Genomic DNA, 18636 nt, shown 5'->3' on the forward strand with positions numbered 1-18636 from the left:
TTCTAAACCAAAATAATGAAAACGTACAATCTTTTTTCACTTGCTCTGCTTGCCAAATGTACAACGCATGTACATGTATACAATACATAAATATTGTATGTGGCAATCGCTTGTTAAGAAAAAGGGGCTTAAAATTAAAAGTCATATTTTGTGAAAATTATATTCCTTCATATCATTTTTGTTTTTACTGCTCTAAACATAACAATTTGTATGTAAATTTGAGGAGAGGCATGTTGTCTAGTTTTTAAGAAAAGTATCAAAGAAGAAAAAACAAACAAATAAACTTAGATTTTTTTAAATCAATTTTTCACTTTTGTAAACATGGTAAATGTTTCATATATATATTTGTATTGTTAGTGATATTTGTATTATTTTGTAGCAGTCTGACTCTGATTGTTTGGATTTCATACTTATGAATATCTTATATCACAGGACCAAAGACACCCCCCCCCACCAACCCCCCTCTGTTTGTTATGCTATTATATTTTCATGTTTTTACTTTTAATATTTATAGATAGGATTTTGAAAATAAATACACGGCAATCTCCATATGTTTTTTTTTTAATGAATTACAACGATTATAAATGACATCATCGAACAATCAGTATTTATGTGATATAACAACATAAGCCTTGTGAAATAAGAAATATATGGAGAAGTGAATGAATTCTAAACACAGGGGGGTCTCAACCTACAAATTTGTGTACAGACGTCCGGTTGAGGGTTTGAAAACACCATTTCATATATTGATTTATTTGTAAATCCCTTCCCATTCATATATCATGGATATATTTAATAAGAAAATCAAAAATTTATATATAATTCCCAGCTATCATGAAATCTGATTTCAATGAGATGTTAACCAGATGGGATCTCTGATTCATGTTATAAGATAAAAAGATCAAAACACAGTTTTTACAGACATCTTAACCAGTCTTTCCGCTTAACTTTTCAAAGCACAGGCCAGAGGGGCCAATACATTCTGAAATCTACAGGCCCAAATTTTGAACAGTTGAAAAACATTTAACATGAATACAGGTTGTACACAAACTACTTCTACCTGTTTAACTTTGATGTCTATATAAGTTGGCGCCAGGTAATCAAATAAGTTTATTTTCTTCTTTTTTTGTTTGTTTACTTAATTAGTTTCAATTCTACTATCTGCTATATGCCATTTTTTTATATTTTGTGCATACTATAGACCCCTAGCCACCTTCTGCTACCATGGTAACAAGTGCTAGCTAAATTTTGTAATATATATCATCTATATAATAAACAATGATACGCCCGTTGCCTCTTCAAAGAATAAAGTTCAATAACTTCTCAACGTCATATCAGAAATTTATAAAAAAAAACGGAGGTTATTTTAAGATATAAACCAGTCACCAAAGTTTCCTGAAAACTGCTCAAAGCACTTTAAAGATATTGTTGGAAAACTGGAAAAATCACCCCCTTTATATGAATAAAATCCAATAACTAGGAAACGTAGAATCTACTATTTGTAAAAATTGAAAGGGAGCTTAGGTCAATAGATATAAACAATTCATATCTTGTTTACATGTTTCATACCATAGATACAAACACTAAGACCATTCTTTTTTTGCAGAATTCCGAAACCAGTTCTTAACAAAGGTTATAATGTTGGCATTAAAACCTAATTGGAATAACACTCCCGACTGATTTCATTACAAAAATGACGTACAAGCGGATTAAATATTAAATTTTGATTAAATATTGGAACCTTATCTAAGCGATTCATCACAACTAATCTACATTTGAATATACTTACCCTTAGATCATCCTTGTTTTGTGTTTGCTCATGAAAAATGGAGTTCTGGTATTGAATATTGATAACTTGAATCGTATTAATATTGCACCCTTGTCTCGTGTTTCACGTTTCGTATGTAACACAAAGGAATTGAATTTCATAATTTCAATAAATTATGAAATTAATTTAAATGCATCAAATAAATAGTGAGAACAGTACGTTTTCATCAATACTTATTGATTTTAATTGAGAAAAAATAATTCTGATGTTGGGTTATAAATTGAAACTTTCCACAAAAAACGCTTTAACTTTGTTTTTTTTTTAAATTTTTGTGAACCCACAAATTCTTTTTGCACTAAGGTTCGAACCTGTTGATGAGTTTCCATTACATTATCCAAAACTGTGAGATATATTCCGATAAATTATACAAAAACAATTTCAAGATGAGTGAAAAAGGTTCGGAAAAGTGGAATTAGGGACTTTTGCAGTTATCATTTCCTAAATATAGAATTTGAACATCTTTGTGATATACTCACAGACGTAAATTCGCTATTTGTTTTTAACACAGAAAATAATAGTTGTATGGGGGACAGAAAATAATTGTACATACATATTATGCATTTAAAAAATATTCAAAAAATGAAATACATGATAATGAGTACAAAGTTACGGAAATACATATAAAGTTAATACTACATTTAGATATAAAAGTAAAACTACTTTTAGAATAAACTTAAAACTCCATTCAGATATAAAAATAAAACTACATTCAGATATAAAAGTAAAACTACATTCAGATATAAAAGTAAAACTACATTTACATATAAAAGTAGTACTATGTGTAGATATAAAGTTAATATTGCGGGATCTATGTCCTAACTATCTGAGCAATATTTTAATAGAAGGTAGTGACGATTTGTCTGATGATGCTTATTTAGGGATGTCTGAGTGTGTGTTTCGATATATTAAATATTCAAACCGGTGTTTCTCGATAGATCAATAACTTACTTGTATTATCTGTGTGTTTTCCTTATACCTAAACATATTAGGTAAGAAACACTTATTCTAGAGGTGGCCTGAATCAGATGTTATTACTAAAAATATTCAAAAATCTTTTAGAGTGCATACAGTCTAAAAGAGAGGCGAAGGATCTCAAAGGGACATTCAAACTCATAAGTCGGAAATAAAATGACAACGCCATGTCTAAAAAACGAAAAAAAAAACGAAAAAAAAAACAAAACAAACAGACAAACAAAACTATACAAATTTACATAGAAAATCAAAGACTGAGCAACACGAACCCCACAAAAATCTGGGGGTGAGTCTTAACTCTTTAATCTTGCAATAGTATTTAAACATTTGACATTTCTACACTTTATACAAGCATTCCTCATTTCAAAATTCAAAATGAAAGACCAATTAAAAGAGTGTTTCGTAAAAAAAGACCGGCCTAGATACAAGTTTCTTGCCTTGGGGAGGAATAAATCGTACTTTGTAAAAAAAATTGACTTACATCTAGAAATTGACAATGATGTTTGCTTGAAAACAAAAATACGACAAAAGAGATGATTTCAGCTTCCCAATTGTGAACTTTCCATTTCTGTCTAGTAACATTCAAGCAGCGCCTGCATACGGTGTTTATATCTAACTGTTGGAAAGATATTCCAGGTGATAGAGATTTGCTGCTTACAGGGAAGCTATCAAACCAAGAGTTTCAAGTGGTGAAGTTGAAAACATCTTATCGTAAATTTTACGGACGCCATCACGAGTTGGTTGACCGTTATGAAGTATCCGTTTCACAGCTGACAACGGATATGTTTCAATTGTCGTAACAACAATCCCGCCCCTTTCCCCCGAATGTGACCTACAGAATTAGACTCATCACCGGGTTTGTACTAACATGAGCAACACGACGGGTGCCACTTGTGCAGCAGGATATGCTTACCCTTCCGGAGCACCTGAGATCTGAGATTTGGTGGGATTTGTGTTGCTTAGTCTTTGGTTTTCCATGTTATGTGTTGTGTACTGTTGTTTGTTTGTTTGTCTTTTTCTTTTTCAGCCATGGTGTTGCCAGTATATTTTAGACTGTCCCTTTGTTACCCTCGCCTCTCTTTTTTATACATACTTTTAATTTTTTTTCCTTTTTTTCTTCTTTTGACCTGATTGTACTCAAAATCGTTTTCCTTAATCATTATTTTATATTACTGAGTTCAACAGGATTGTAAAGTCATTAGTATGAATGGGTGAGTGGTTGTATGGTTGTAAAGTTTACATCTAAATGTCCTGTCCAGTCCATATTGTCTTGTCTTGTGTTAAACATATTTATAATAAAACCTCTTTGTTAATTGTGAATCTGTATATATCTATGTTGAGGAGGCCCACAAGTAGCCGCAGGCTGTTGGTAATCCTCTTTAAAGAAATAAAGAATTAAACTGAAGTTGAACCTTATCTGGATATAAATTCAAATGTTTATTGTATTGAACTCATTCATTAGCAGCTATACAACTCTTTTAAATCAAAGTAGAAAAGAATATTGCCTGTATTGCGTATGAGTATCCACAATACAGGCAAATTCCCTTGATTGGACACATTGATACATGAAACAATGGAAAATTTAAAATATTTCCATCTCCCAAGTGCAACAGGGGAATCAAAATATACCGACATGAAATGGAACAATATTTCATAAATATGTTTAGATCAAACCTAAAATATGTTTAGATCAAACCTAAACGTTGTAGAACTTATCGAACAACTACGATACGGCGACGTTCCCTGAAGTCCCTACAGAAGGATGAAAGCGTTAAAAGAGAAAGAACAATTGTTTTGCCATTTGATTAGGGACTTTCCGTTTTGAATTTTCCTCGGAGTTCGGTATTTTTGTGATTTTACTTTTTTCTAACTTAGTTTTCTTTAATATTTATAGATAATAACATGCCAACTGTTCCATATTGGCTCTGATATCATCCCGAGACTCCCATATCAGCCGGAGGTTTTAGCCAAAGGCCGAGGGATGATACCAGGGCCAATATGGAAAAGTCAAGTTATAATCTATTTATCACATATTTACATATTTAAGTTTTGTGATGGAGAAAAACGTTCAATTATAACTATTTAATTACCCACACCAGGTAAAATTTTAAATAATTTTTTGACATTTTTCATAATTTTTTTTTTCATTTACTGCATACAAATTTAAACAATAACCAATAACCTCTTTTTTGCCCCGGGCAGCAATATGAGTAGGATATTTTTGCGGTTATTACATATGCAAAATCCAATGTTTTCGTAACAAATATGAGAAATAAATGTACATATTTATCAGTATCGTTACATAAATGTTAAGACTTTTATAATTTTTCTGTTCATGCTGCATCTTCGTTAGATGATCCGATATTAAATTTTTCTGGTTGGTTGTTTTTCTATAGACTCTTTATATATATATATATCTTATATGTATAAGTGCCTATAAATAGCAACATATAACATACAAATCTATTTGATCAGTTCAAACATACTAATGAATGGAGACTCCTTTGTAAATACTATACACTACCAGGAATTTACCTAGCGTTTACATGTACATTTAATGCCATTACATATACAGTACTGATGAAAAATATAACCAATCAGTACATTTCTTACTCCTATCTTTTCAGTACATTTAATTTTATGCATGTTTTTTTTTGATGGAGAAAAACGTTCAATTATAACTATTTAAATACCCACACCAGGTAAAATTTTAAATAATTTTTTGACATTTTTCATATATTTTTTTTTCATTTACTGCATACAAATTTAAACAATAACCAATAACCTCTTTTTTGCCCCGGGCAGCAATATGAGTAGGATATTTTTGCGGTTATTACATATGCAAAATCCAATGTTTTCGTAACAAATATGAGAAATAAATGTACATATTTATCAGTATCGTTACACAAATGTTAAGACTTTTATAATTTTTCTGTTCATGCTGCATCTTCGTTAGATGATCCGATATTAAATTTTTCTGGTTGGTTGTTTTTCTATAGACTCTTTATATATATATATATATATCTTATATGTATAAGTGCCTATAAATAGCAACATATAACATACAAATCTATTTGATCAGTTCAAACATACTAATGAATGGAGACTCCTTTGTATATACTATACACTACCAGGAATTTACCTAGCGTTCACATGTACATTTAATGCCATTACATATACAGTACCGATGAAAAATATAACCAATCAGTACATTTCTTACTCCTATCTTTTCAGTACATTTAATTTTATGCATGTTTTTGTGATGGAGAAAAACGTTCAATTATAACTATTTAATTACCCACACCAGGTAAAATTTTAAATAATTTTTTGCCATTTTTCATAATTTTTTTTTTCATTTACTGCATACAAATTTAAACAATAACCAATAACCTCTTTTTTGCCCCGGGCAGCAATATGAGTAGGATATTTTTGCGGTTATTACATATGCAAAATCCAATGTTTTCGTAACAAATATGAGAAATAAATGTACATATTTATCAGTATCGTTACACAAATGTTAAGACTTTTATAATTTTTCTGTTCATGCTGCATCTTCGTTAGATGATCCGATATTAAATTTTTCTGGTTGGTTGTTTTTCTATAGACTCTTTTTATATATATATATCTTATATGTATAAGTGCCTATAAATAGCAACATATAACATACAAATCTATTTGATCAGTTCAAACATACTAATGAATGGAGACTCCTTTGTAAATACTATACACCTCCAGGAATTTACCTAGCGTTTACATGTACATTTAATGCCATTACATATACAGTACTGATGAAAAATATAACCAATCAGTACATTTCTCACTCCTATCTTTTCAGTACATTTAATTTTATGCATGTTTTCAGTACTGAAAATTTCAGTCATTTTTCAGTACTGAAAATTTCAGTCATTTTCCAGTACTGAGAATTTCAGTCATTTTCAGTTCTGCATATTTTTGTCATTTTTCAGTACTAAAGTTTTTTTGTCATCTTCAGTAATTCTATATATAATTATGTTATTGATTTTAAGAATAAGTCAAAAGCATGTGAAAAGGTTGAGGAAAAGGTGAAAAAGACTTCTGACGCTATCCGTAAATCTTGCGTCCGGAGTCGGTTTTTAAAACGCATCTGAGATGTAGATTACGATGACGAGAAGGACGCCGGTAGAAGACTATCAACAATACTTTTTGCTGTTGATTTAACTTGACAAACAAAATTCAGGGCAAATGAATCAATGAAATAAATCAGGCAACTCACACAATTACTTTATTCATTATTGTTGATGAAGTCAACGGAAGCCCGCAATGAGAACGGGTTAATCTTTTGCTGTCGATAACTTCAAAATCTGCTCATTGTAACATGTTTAAGGACAACTTATGAACTGAGAACTGTCAACAGATCAAGGAAACTGGAGATTTTAGGTAAAGAATTACGACATAAAGCAAAGAAGTTTACATTTCATTTGGGTAGTATGGTATTGTGATCATGAAGTTGCATATGGTGTTCAAACTTTGGCATTTTTAGTTTTATACTTACATTGTACTATAGGGGACCGGGCCATGACCCTCTTAGGTTAAGGTTTGTTTTATGGTTATGGTAAATTTAGAGTTACAGTCAGGGTTAGTTTAGTTTTAAGGGGAAAACCACATATATACACACGCGCGATTTAACTTGGAGTTCGCTGACACTGTTGGAGTTGCCAATCTCTGTGCATATATGTCTCTGATAAAACTATTCTTTTTGATCTGTTGCTTCGCATGCTTAATTTTTACTGTAGCAAATTTCATTTTTACTTTGTACACAATTTCTTCCTGCATTTTTAATTGAAGAGAATTAATTTTCCTCCTGTCTTGGGCAAAATCATTTTATTTCAGCTCATACCAAAAAGGGGGGGATCTTCCTATATGGAGGTATACCCAAAGCTACTTGTACAGCTGGAATGGGTAACTTTTTTTGAATATCAATTATATCAATGGGGTGCAAATTCCAGGAGGTAACATATGTATGGGTAAAAATTTATATGTCAATGGGTCATACATGTTCATCTTCTGTTAAGTCCTTATGGTGTCTGTAATATCTCATTGATGATAGCTTGAAACACGGATTATTTTTATACGCCCGTTTACAGGACGTATTAAAGTATACCGTTGTCTCTTAGTTCGTCTGTCATTCCGTCGTCAACATGTCGGACAATAACGCAAAAACGCTTTGAACAATTTGCATGAAACTTTGGCGAATTGTTTATATCTATTGACGTAAGCTCCCTTTCAAATTTTACAAATATTAGATTCTACGTTTCCTAGTTATTGGATTTTATTCATATAAAGGGGGTGATTTTTCCAGTTTTCCAACAAGATCTTTAAAGTGCTTTGAGCAGTTTTCATGAAACTTTGGTGACTGGTTTATATCTTAAAGTAAGCTCCGTTTTTTTTTTTATAAATTTCTGATATGACGTTGAGAAGTTATTTAAATTTATTCTTTGAAGAGGCAACGGGCGTATCATTGTTTATTATATAGATGATATATATAACAAACATTTAGCTAGCACTTGTTAACATGGTTGCAGAAGATGGCTATGGGTATATAATATGCATAGCATATAAAAATGATATTTAGCAGATAGTAGAAATTGAAATTAAGTAAGTAAACAAACAAAAAATGAAGAAAATAAACTTATTTGATTACCTGGCGCCAACTTATATAGACATCAAAGTTAAACAGGTAAAAGTAGTTTGTGTACAACCTGTATTCATGTTAAATGTTTTTCAACTGTTCAAAATTTGGGCCTGTAGATTTCAGAATGTATTGGCCCCTCTGGCCTTTGATTTTCTTATTAAATATGTACATGATGTATGAATAAATCACATAAATCAATATATGAATGGTAGGTGTTTTCCAAACCTCTATCGGACGTCTGTACACAAAATTGTAGGTTGAGACCCCACTGTGTACCAGCCAGGTCGGGATATGGACAACTTTAGAATTTATACACTTCTCCATATATTTCCCTTTTCACAAAGGTTATGTTGTTATATCACAGTAAAAACTGATTTTTCGATGATGTCATTTATAATCGTTGTAATTCAATCAATAAAAAAACAACTGGAGATTTATTTTCAAAATCCTATGTATAAATATTAAAAATAAATACATGAAAATATAATAGCATAACAAACAGGGGAAGGGGGGGGGGTGTCTTTGGTCCTATGATATAAGATATTTATAAGTATGAAATCCATACAATCAGAGTCAGACTGCTACAAAATAATACAAATATCACTAAGCAATACAAATATATATATATGTAACATTTACCATGTTTACAAAAGTGAAAAATTGATTTTAAAAATCTAAGTTTATTTGTTTGTTTTTTTCTTCTTTAATACTTTTCTTAAAAACTAGACAACATGCCTCTCCTCAAATTTACATACAAATTGTTATGTTTAGAGCAGTAAAAATAAAAATGCTATGACGGAACATAATTTTCACAAAAGGCAAAGAAAATCTGACTTTTAATTTTAAGTCCCTTTTTCTTAACAAGCAACTGTCACATACAATATTTATGTATTGTATACATGTACATGCATTGTACATTTGGTAAGCAGAGCAAGTGGAAAAAGATTGTACGTTTTCATTATTTTGGTTTAAAATATATATTTTCAAGTGTGAGAACCCTGATGGTAAGGTAGTATTTGATAATTATTTTACAAGAATTATACACTGATTTTTATTTTTAGATTACGGCAACAGTATAAAGTATTCCAGGAGTCTGATGCGGTTATTTGGTGTATGCAACAGTTATTGTAAGGTACATACATGTCCGGCTGGTAGGTTTCATCAGACCTTGACCTCATTTGGACAGTTCATTGGTCAATGTTAAAGTCTTTTTTATACTTTAAGCAATAGGTCAAGTTCAACTATATTTGGTGTATGAAATGAATTTAAGTCATACATGTCTATCTGGCAGGGTTCATCTGACCTTGACCTCATTTTTTCATGGTTCGTTGGTCAATATTAAATTTTCATGGTTTTCTCTGTCCCTTGTATAATATAAGCAATAGCAAAACTATGTTAGGTGTATGTAATGATTGACCTCACTTTCATGGATTATTGATAATCATGTTGATTTTATGTGTCACATTGTACTAAAACTTTATCCATAGGACTATTAACATAAAATAATTCATGAATAGTAAAGTAGGCGAGACTTTTCTTGTTGCATCTTATATGTTGCATTTAGAGAATTTTTGGTCAGCGTTTACAGGACTGACTAGTATTGCTGAGGACCAATTAATTTGAACAACATGAAAGAAATATGTAGAATGGTAGTATGAACACATGCTCACTAACAAAAAGAAGACATATCTATATTTTAAATTTATATTTATATGTATTATAAAAGAGAGAAGGTATAGTACTAGATGAGCATTAACATTATCTAAAATATGTTCAGTTGCTGTCAAATTTATGTGAAAGTTTGATTCATGCTAATTCCACTTGAAATGTTTCATGAGCAAGCTCCTTTCACCTTACTTTCACATGAAATTCATGGGTAGAAATTGTATCTGTGAATGTTAAATAATTCTTTCATACCAATCGCTTAGGATTGAAGTGCTTTAATTCAAGGCAAAAAATCCTTTTTTTGTAAATAAACACACTTAGTGTCTACAAGAAGTGACGTTAAAGATGAAGAAAAACTTAAATAGAAGGGTTCCTGTTTCATGGACATTTAACTAACATTTCCTTTAATTCAAATTGTGTATTTTAACTGGATTCTGCCTTACTATCCAAAAACATTAGTTAGGTTTTCAATTAAGATCTACTGCTGTCAAAATAATAATGCAATATTAAAACCACATGAAGAACAAAAAGAAACATTTCAACATTCAGGTTCTAATTGCATGCAATTTGAATAAAAAATACCAATATTGGTATTGCTGGTATCGTGTTTAAACTGATAGCCAACTATCTGAAGTGCAAAGTAATCTTAAGCTTTATAATTGCATGTTTAGCTCAAATGGCCCAAAGAGCCAAGTCAGCTTTTCTCATCACTTGGCGTCCGTCGTTGTCTATTAACTTTTACAAAAATCTTCTCTGAAACTACGGGCCAAATTTAACCAAACTTGGCCATAATCATCATTAGGGTATATCATTTACAAAATGTGTCTGATGACCCTGCCTGCTAACACAGATGGCCGACATGTCTAAAAATAGAACATAGGAGTAAAATGCAATTTTTATCTATTATTTTGAAATCCGTAATAAATAGAGAAATTCTGACACGGCCAGAAATGTTCAGAATGTTTAGCTCTACCAACTGTCCATATACGTCAAAACTGGCAGACGACTTCTAATATGAGTTATTGCCCTTAAATGACCAATTTTATCTTTTTTTTCATTTTTGCCTACTCTCTTGAAAATTATAATAGATAAAGAGAACTTTTTACCGCAAACATGATCAGCAAGACAAGTTCTACAAATAAATTTTGCATACTCGAAATCGTCAGTCGACTCCTTATTAGAGTTATTGCCCTTTAAAGACGATTTCTACCAATTGCAGCGTTTTTGCCTTATATCTTATAAATTATAATAGATAGATAGAATCTTAAATAAGCAAAAACGATCAGAAAGACACGATCTACAATTAGGATAATATGGAGGAAAGCGTCCCCTGACTCCCTGTTGGAGTGATTGCCCGTTAATGACGATTTTCACCATTGTTTTGGGCGCTTTGCCTTGCATGATGAATAAATAAACACTTTAAATCACAAAAATGATCAGGAAGTCTAGATCTACTAACAAGTCAAAGTTTGCTGATATAATTAGTTAGTAAACTCACTCTATATAGGAGTGATTGCCCTTAAATGAAGAATTTTTTTTACCCACTTTTGTGTTTTGAGCCAAAACTAGAAGAACGAGAGAAACTAAACAAAATAAATGATCAGCAATACAAGATCAACAAAACAGAGCTTTTTGTCGTGAGTTCTATTTTCCTCAACAATGTTGGAGAGTGTCCTTTGTTGAATGTGCACATAGACCAATGTGAACGACACAGGCTCTTTAGAACCTCTAGTAAGAAGTTGAAACTCCAAAATTGATGTATTAGAATATAAAAATAAGGTGATGTGGTAATGATTGCCAATGAGATAACTATCCACAAGTTCAATGAAGTTGATGTAAGCAATTAAAGGCAACCAAAAGGCCTTCAACAATGAGAAAACCCCATACCGTATAGTCTGCTATAAAAGACATGAAAAATATGAAAGAATTCAATTGAGAAAACTAACGTCCTAAATTTAAACAAAACAAATATGACAGACATCAACCAACGACAACCACTGAACTACAGGCTCCTGACTTGGAACAGGCACATAAAGAATGTGGCGGAGTTAAACAGTTTGTGAGCGCTCAACCCTCCTTTAACCTGGGACAGTGGTGTTACAGCACAACATAAGAACAATTAGTTGAAAAGATTTTTGACTCATCAGATCGATACAAAGCAGAAAAACATCTCACAAAAACACAGATCATACGTGGCAGGGTATTTATACATCACTAACAACAATAACTACATATGTATGGTTTTCGTGTCAACTTGGGTAATTTCTGCAGAAAGTACGTCATGGAATTTCACTGCAAAGGTTATCTGTTAATAAAAAAATGAAAACAATACATTATAACTGTCATGTGTTTAAAACGCTTTTCTGGATTTGTCTTCATCAGGAACGGTCAAAGACGAATATTTGAAAGCCAAGAATGTATAAGAACTTAAACGATTGAAGAACTATATGACCAAAAAGCCAAGTTGGAAATAAAAACTTGAGTCTGATCCATTTGTCCTTTAGAACAATAAAATATGTTAAAACTAAGGTATACTTAGATAATGGGTAATATCCAGAAATTGATTAAACTAAGCCAAGATTTATGTGATAAAAAGATCTTGAAATGTGTGCATTTTCTTTAAAATTACTTCGATTTTTTTACAAATAATCATGGTTTCAGAAGAAAGTGTTCTATCTATAGGAGAATCATGTGAACTGCATTACAGACTTCTTTATAATTGAGTGGTCCAAAAAAGTATCTAGTCAAAAATAATTATGACCCCGCATTGTTGCTTATAAAGCAACAGTTTTAATATTGATGGCTGCATATATTTATATAATCTATAGTTTTAATTGTATTATAAAAACAAGGAGATGTGGTATGATTGCCAACTATCAACCACAGAACAAGGATACTAGGTATAACCAAAATGTTTTAACGTTAGACGTCAGCAAAATCGGTTTCACCCCTCTACATTTAAGTCGCATGTCATAGGTATGTTTAAGTGTAGTTATATATTTAGATTACTAAACAATATTATGATATTGTGCTGTACAGCTAGATAGTATTCCTATTTCATATTTTTGTCAGAGCCATTCAGAGCTTATTGTATGGTGTGGACTACGAAAAATTGAAGACTATGTTAAGTATTGTATTTTTGCTTATGAGAATTTTGCTGTCTTCTTGACATTGCTCCTTTCCCGTTTTCACACACATCAACAATGGAAAAATCACAGCGCATGGAAAGCTATAATAGTCTACTTTATAACTAATCCTAAGAAAAAAAGACGTCCTGCTCTACTTCTAAACATTGAATAACACCATTTATGACCAGACGACAACGACAATCAAAAACCAAAAGTCCTGGCTTTTAACAGGCACGTAAGGAATGTGGCCATATAGTTCATCAAAAGAATCTCCAATGGCTAAACGGGTTGAAATGGTAGAAGAATTACAGCAATGGCGTTTTAAAATATAATACTTGTATTTATCCAAAACCATCTAATGATATTTGTGATAACATAACAGAGAACTTTTCAATTAGGTCTTGAATATGACTATACTTTTCAGTACTTAAAAATGACTGAAATTTTCAGTACCTAAAAAAGACTGAAATTTTCATTACTGAAAAACGACTGAAATTTACAGTACTTAAAAATGACTGAAATTTTCAGTACAGTAAAATGACTAAAATTTTCAGTACTGAAAAATGACTGAAATTTACAGTACTGGAAAATGACTGATATATTCATTACTGAGAAATGAATGAAATTTTCAGTACTGAAAACAACTTTTTCTCAACATTCTGAAAACATGCAAATAATTAAATGTACTGAAAAAAATAGGGGCAAGAAATGTACTGATTGGTTATATTCTTTATCAGTACTGTATAAGTAGTGGCATTAGATGTACATGTAAACGCTAGGTAAATTCCTGGTAGTGTAGAAGCCTTACAAATATTTGCAAGTGATGCAGTATAAAAACTGGATTATTTCAGGAAAGGAAAGAGTTAAGAAAGAAGTATTGATGACGTGTCTGCAAAAGCGAGCAACAACTAACATGTACAATTCACATTTATGAATACAATAATGAGTTGGGATTGATACACTGCACTACATGTAATACAATGTTAATGATCTTGTTTATCGTCTAATGATAAAATTAGAAATACTTGGTAAAATCTGTAATTCTGATGTACATGTTGTAAGGATACAAAACAAATTAAGTTTCTACAGCCATGAAGGAATTTTTGCTATTTAATGAAATGTTTATTATTTTGTGTACAAATAAGACTAAGATGAATACATCCGTTTGTCTCTGTGGTATATGTATTCAGTTGAAATATACTCTCCTAGTAGAAATTTGCTTATGTTTAAAATTATTGTTTTTTTTTTAAATTAGGGACAATGAGATTTGTCTGTATTTTGTTTGTAGGTTAATGTAGAGATAATTGAAAATGTCAATTCTAGAGAATCAAGTGGAGACCAGTCATTATGGTTGCAACAGGGTGGGGGTTCAGATGACAGTGAACCAGTTCCAGAAACAGTAACTGTGACATTGACTCAACAACCAGGTGAAGGTATGCTTTATATTTAAACATGAGTAAAGAAGAAATTTGTCCAACTCAAATATTGCATTGAAAGTAGAATGACTAATTATTTACAAGATTTTGAGGTATACTCAGGAGTTCAAATTAGCGATGGTTAGAGTCTGTGACCTTGCATTTTCGAGTTCCTTCCATTCTATCTGTAACTAGTTATACCCAACAGACTTAATTTTTTATTGCTTATGGAAAATATTTCTTCCAACATTGTGTATGGCATCAATAAATCTAGTATTAAAATATTCTTAAGATATTTAATTTGATGAAAGGCAGATATTTTGATTGTATTAGACTATTTGGCTGTTATATTTTTTCCTAACAGAATAAAAGGTACATAATATTTGTTCGAACTGTACTATTTGTTCCTAACAGAATAAAGGGTATATAATATTTGTTCCAACATGAAACATGAACAGATAATATGGCATTAATTTCACAAAATTTTCAGGGGAACCGATATATGTTGAAATTTCAATGAAGATGGAAACCTGATTGATAGAGGTCCACAAAGAGGCAGTCCAAACATCATAGCCGAAGGGCAAGGGAGTGTTGTTTTGAACATTTTTACATACTCAAATACATTTTTGGTTTGTATGCCCCCACCGTAGCGGAGACCACCGTAGCGGAGGGCGCATTAAGTTTTACCCTTGTCCGTCTGTACGTCCGTACGTACGTCCGTCCGTATGTACGTCCCAAAATTGGTTTCCGTTCTCTAACTTTAGTTTGCCTTAACCAAATGTTATTAAACTTATACACAATGCTTATTACCACAAAACACAGATCAAGTTTGAATTTTGGTGGCATCACTTTAACCGTTCTAGAGTTATGCCCCTCTACAAATGGGAAAATTGCTGAATTTTTTCGTTTCCATTTAGTTTGCCTTAACCAAATGTTATGAAACTTATACACAATTATTCTTATTACCACAAAACACAGATCAAGTTCGACTTTTGGTGGCGTCACTTTTGCTGTTCTAGAGTTATGTCCCTCTACAAATGGAAAAATTGCTGAATTTTTCGTTTCTGTTCTCTTACTTTAGTTTGCCTCTACCAAATGTTATGAAATGTATACACAATGCTTTTTACCACAAAACTCAGATCAAGTACAAATTTGGGTAGCGTCACTTTTACTGTTCTTGAGTTATATCCCTTTATAACATTATATGTAAGCGGGGGCATCATCTGTGTCCCATGGACACATTCCCCATTTATGTTTTATAGTCGAACCTTCGATTTGTGTCGCAGAAAGCTCGACATAGGGATAGTGATCCGGTGGCGGCGGTGTTAACTAACTTCTTAAAAGCTTAATATTTCAGAGGGTAGGATACCTAGATGCTTCATACTTTGTATATAGATGCCTTATGATGTGAAGTTTCCATCTGTCATATGTCTATTGTCCTTGACCTCATTTTCATGGTTCAGTGACAACTTGAAAAAAAAGTTCAGATTTTTTGTAATGTTAATTTCTCTTTTATTATGAGTAATGGGATAACTGTATTTGGTATGTGCGTACCTTGCAAGGTCCTCATGCCTGTCAGAGAGTTTTCACTTGACCTCGACCTCATTACATGGATCAGTGAACAAGGTTAAGTTTTCGTGGTCAAGTCCATATCTCAGATACTATAAGCAATAGGTATACTATATTTGGTGTATGTAATGATTGCAAGGTGTACATGTCCAACTGGCAGGTGTCATCTGACCTTGACCTCATTTTCATGGTTCAGTGGTAAAAGTTAAGATTTTGTGTTTTGGTCTGTTTACTGTATACTAATACTGTATGCAATAGGTCACCTATATTTGGTGTATGGAAATATTTTACGATGTATATGTCAGTCTGGCAGGTTTTATTTGATAGTGACCTAATTTTCACAATTCATTGCTCAATGTTAAGTTTTTGTGTTTTGGTCTGTTTTTCTAATACTGTATGCATTAGGTCGACTATATTTGGTGTATGGAAATATTTAAGATGTACATGTCAGTCTGGCAGGTTTTATTTGACCTTGACCTCATTTTCATGGTTCGTTGCTCAATGTTAAGTTTTTGTGTTTTGGTCTGTTTTTCTTAAACATTAAGCAATAGGTCAACTATATTTGGAATGATTGTAAGGTGTATATGTCTGTCTGGCAGGTATCATCTGACCTCCACCTCATTTTCATGGTTCATTGGTCAATGTTCAGTTTTCCATGGTTTGGTCTGTTTCTTTTATACTATAAGCAATAGGTTATCTATATTGGGTGTATGGAATGATTGTATTAAAGGTGTACATGTATTTCCGGCTTGTTTTATCTGAACTTGGCCTCATTTTTTTTGGATTATAAATGTTGATATGATACCTGTAGTAAAACTTTATATTTAGGAATATCAACATAAAATCATCGGTCAGTATACTAGGCGAGACATTTCAGCGTGTGCACTCTTGTATTGAATATTAACTAATCCTATTTCTTTTATAGATGGCCATCATGTAATATCTAGAATAGAAACACATCTTAGTGATGGCACCACCAGAGTGAGTACAACCTTGACTCCTGAGACTGCTCAGTTGTTGTCAAGACTACATCCAAATATGTTCCCAGCAGGATCACTTTTACAGGTAAGAATGATTTCATCTTTTCTATTTATAATTCAAATATTGTAAAGACTACTGCACTGAGCAAAATGTCTTTGGCATTGTGAGATATTCTAGATAAATATATTTTTATTAATTATTCACTTTCGACCTTTTCCAATAAAATGGTTATTGGAGGGTAAGAGACATATAAAATCCCCCAAAGACCAACATACTTTGTTTAAAATCGAATTCTGTTAAAATTTGTTCCAGTAAAAACATTATGAATTGAGAGACCATTCTACTTCTGGAATGTGAATTTGTTGTGACCATGAATAAAAGAAGATGTGGGTTGTATTTCAATGAGACAGAAACTATACAGATAACCAAAAGACATCGAAATATATTTCCTTCTGACTTCTGTCATAGGCATTGACCACATTTTCATATTCTTTTGGTCAGGTCATTTTTAAAGATTTTTTTCATTGAATTACTATGTAAAGTTACTTATATTTGAGTGTTATAAACTGTTATAAATTGATGACAATCTAGCATATCTGATATATTTTGGACAAAACTAATTTCTAAAAAAAAGATATCTAAGTGCAGTTGTTAAAGTTTTGAATTTAGGTTTCTTTGAAGAATTTTAAAACAGGCAAATAGCATGGTAACCAATGTCATGTTATGCTGGGTACATTGTATAACAAATGTCCTGTAAACTTTAAATGTATTTATTTGGTGTATTTTTTTCTTTTCAGCAACAAATTGACCAAGCAGTTACATCAATATCTGAAAAAATACTGACTGATAAAAAAACCTGATGAAACTAACGATGTAAACACAGATGAAAATATTTTTTCCTCTGTTGACAATTTTATGCCAAGTTTTAGTACAAGTGACAATTTAGTGACAAGTTTTAATTATGTACCAAATCTTTCAATTGACGATTGACAGTCAGAAGATGGCATTAGTTCTCAATATACAATAGAAAATCTAGGTCAACATATAGGTTGTGAAAATTTAGATCAGAGCATGAACTCCATAGAAAATACATCACAAATTGCTGAAGAAGGAAACAATGATATGAGCAATATAATTCCAAAATCAGAAAATTCAGAAATTTCAGAATCTCAGTCACAAACACATATTCAGACAACTGAGCTAGGAATCAAAAGAAAAAGTGAAACATCTCATTTGCATATTGATCCTTTACCTTCAGAAAGTCGAATAAGTGAGACATCGTCCCAGGTGGCGCCACTTGAAATAAACACATTATCTGGAGACATGACTGGAATCATTCAAATACCATTCTCTGTGAATGGATTACAAATCATACCAATTTCTGGAGTAGGAAACAACTTGTTTAGC

The 18636-nt window shown here is 31.8% G+C and overlaps 1 protein-coding gene across 2 annotated transcripts in view; it reads left to right on the forward strand.

Annotated features, from left to right (window-relative positions):
* The window catches only part of LOC127736442 (calcium-responsive transcription factor-like), a 91039-nt gene extending 72942 nt beyond the window's left edge, over positions 1–18097 (forward strand). Inside the window, exons 12-13 of one of the 2 annotated variants that reach the window (XM_052246990.1) lie at positions 17174–17313; positions 18027–18097. In XM_052246990.1, the coding sequence (XP_052102950.1) occupies positions 17174–17313; positions 18027–18089 (203 nt within the window). In that variant the 3' untranslated portion in view covers positions 18090–18097. The remainder of the gene's footprint in view (positions 1–17173; positions 17314–18026) is intronic. The other variant, XM_052246991.1, reaches the window with a different exon arrangement.
* Positions 18098–18636: the final 539 nt, after the last annotated feature.

This window comes from Mytilus californianus, unplaced genomic scaffold, assembly GCF_021869535.1.
Source record: "Mytilus californianus isolate M0D057914Y unplaced genomic scaffold, xbMytCali1.0.p SCAF_31, whole genome shotgun sequence".
In the NCBI taxonomy this organism is placed as follows: domain Eukaryota; kingdom Metazoa; phylum Mollusca; class Bivalvia; order Mytilida; family Mytilidae; genus Mytilus; species Mytilus californianus.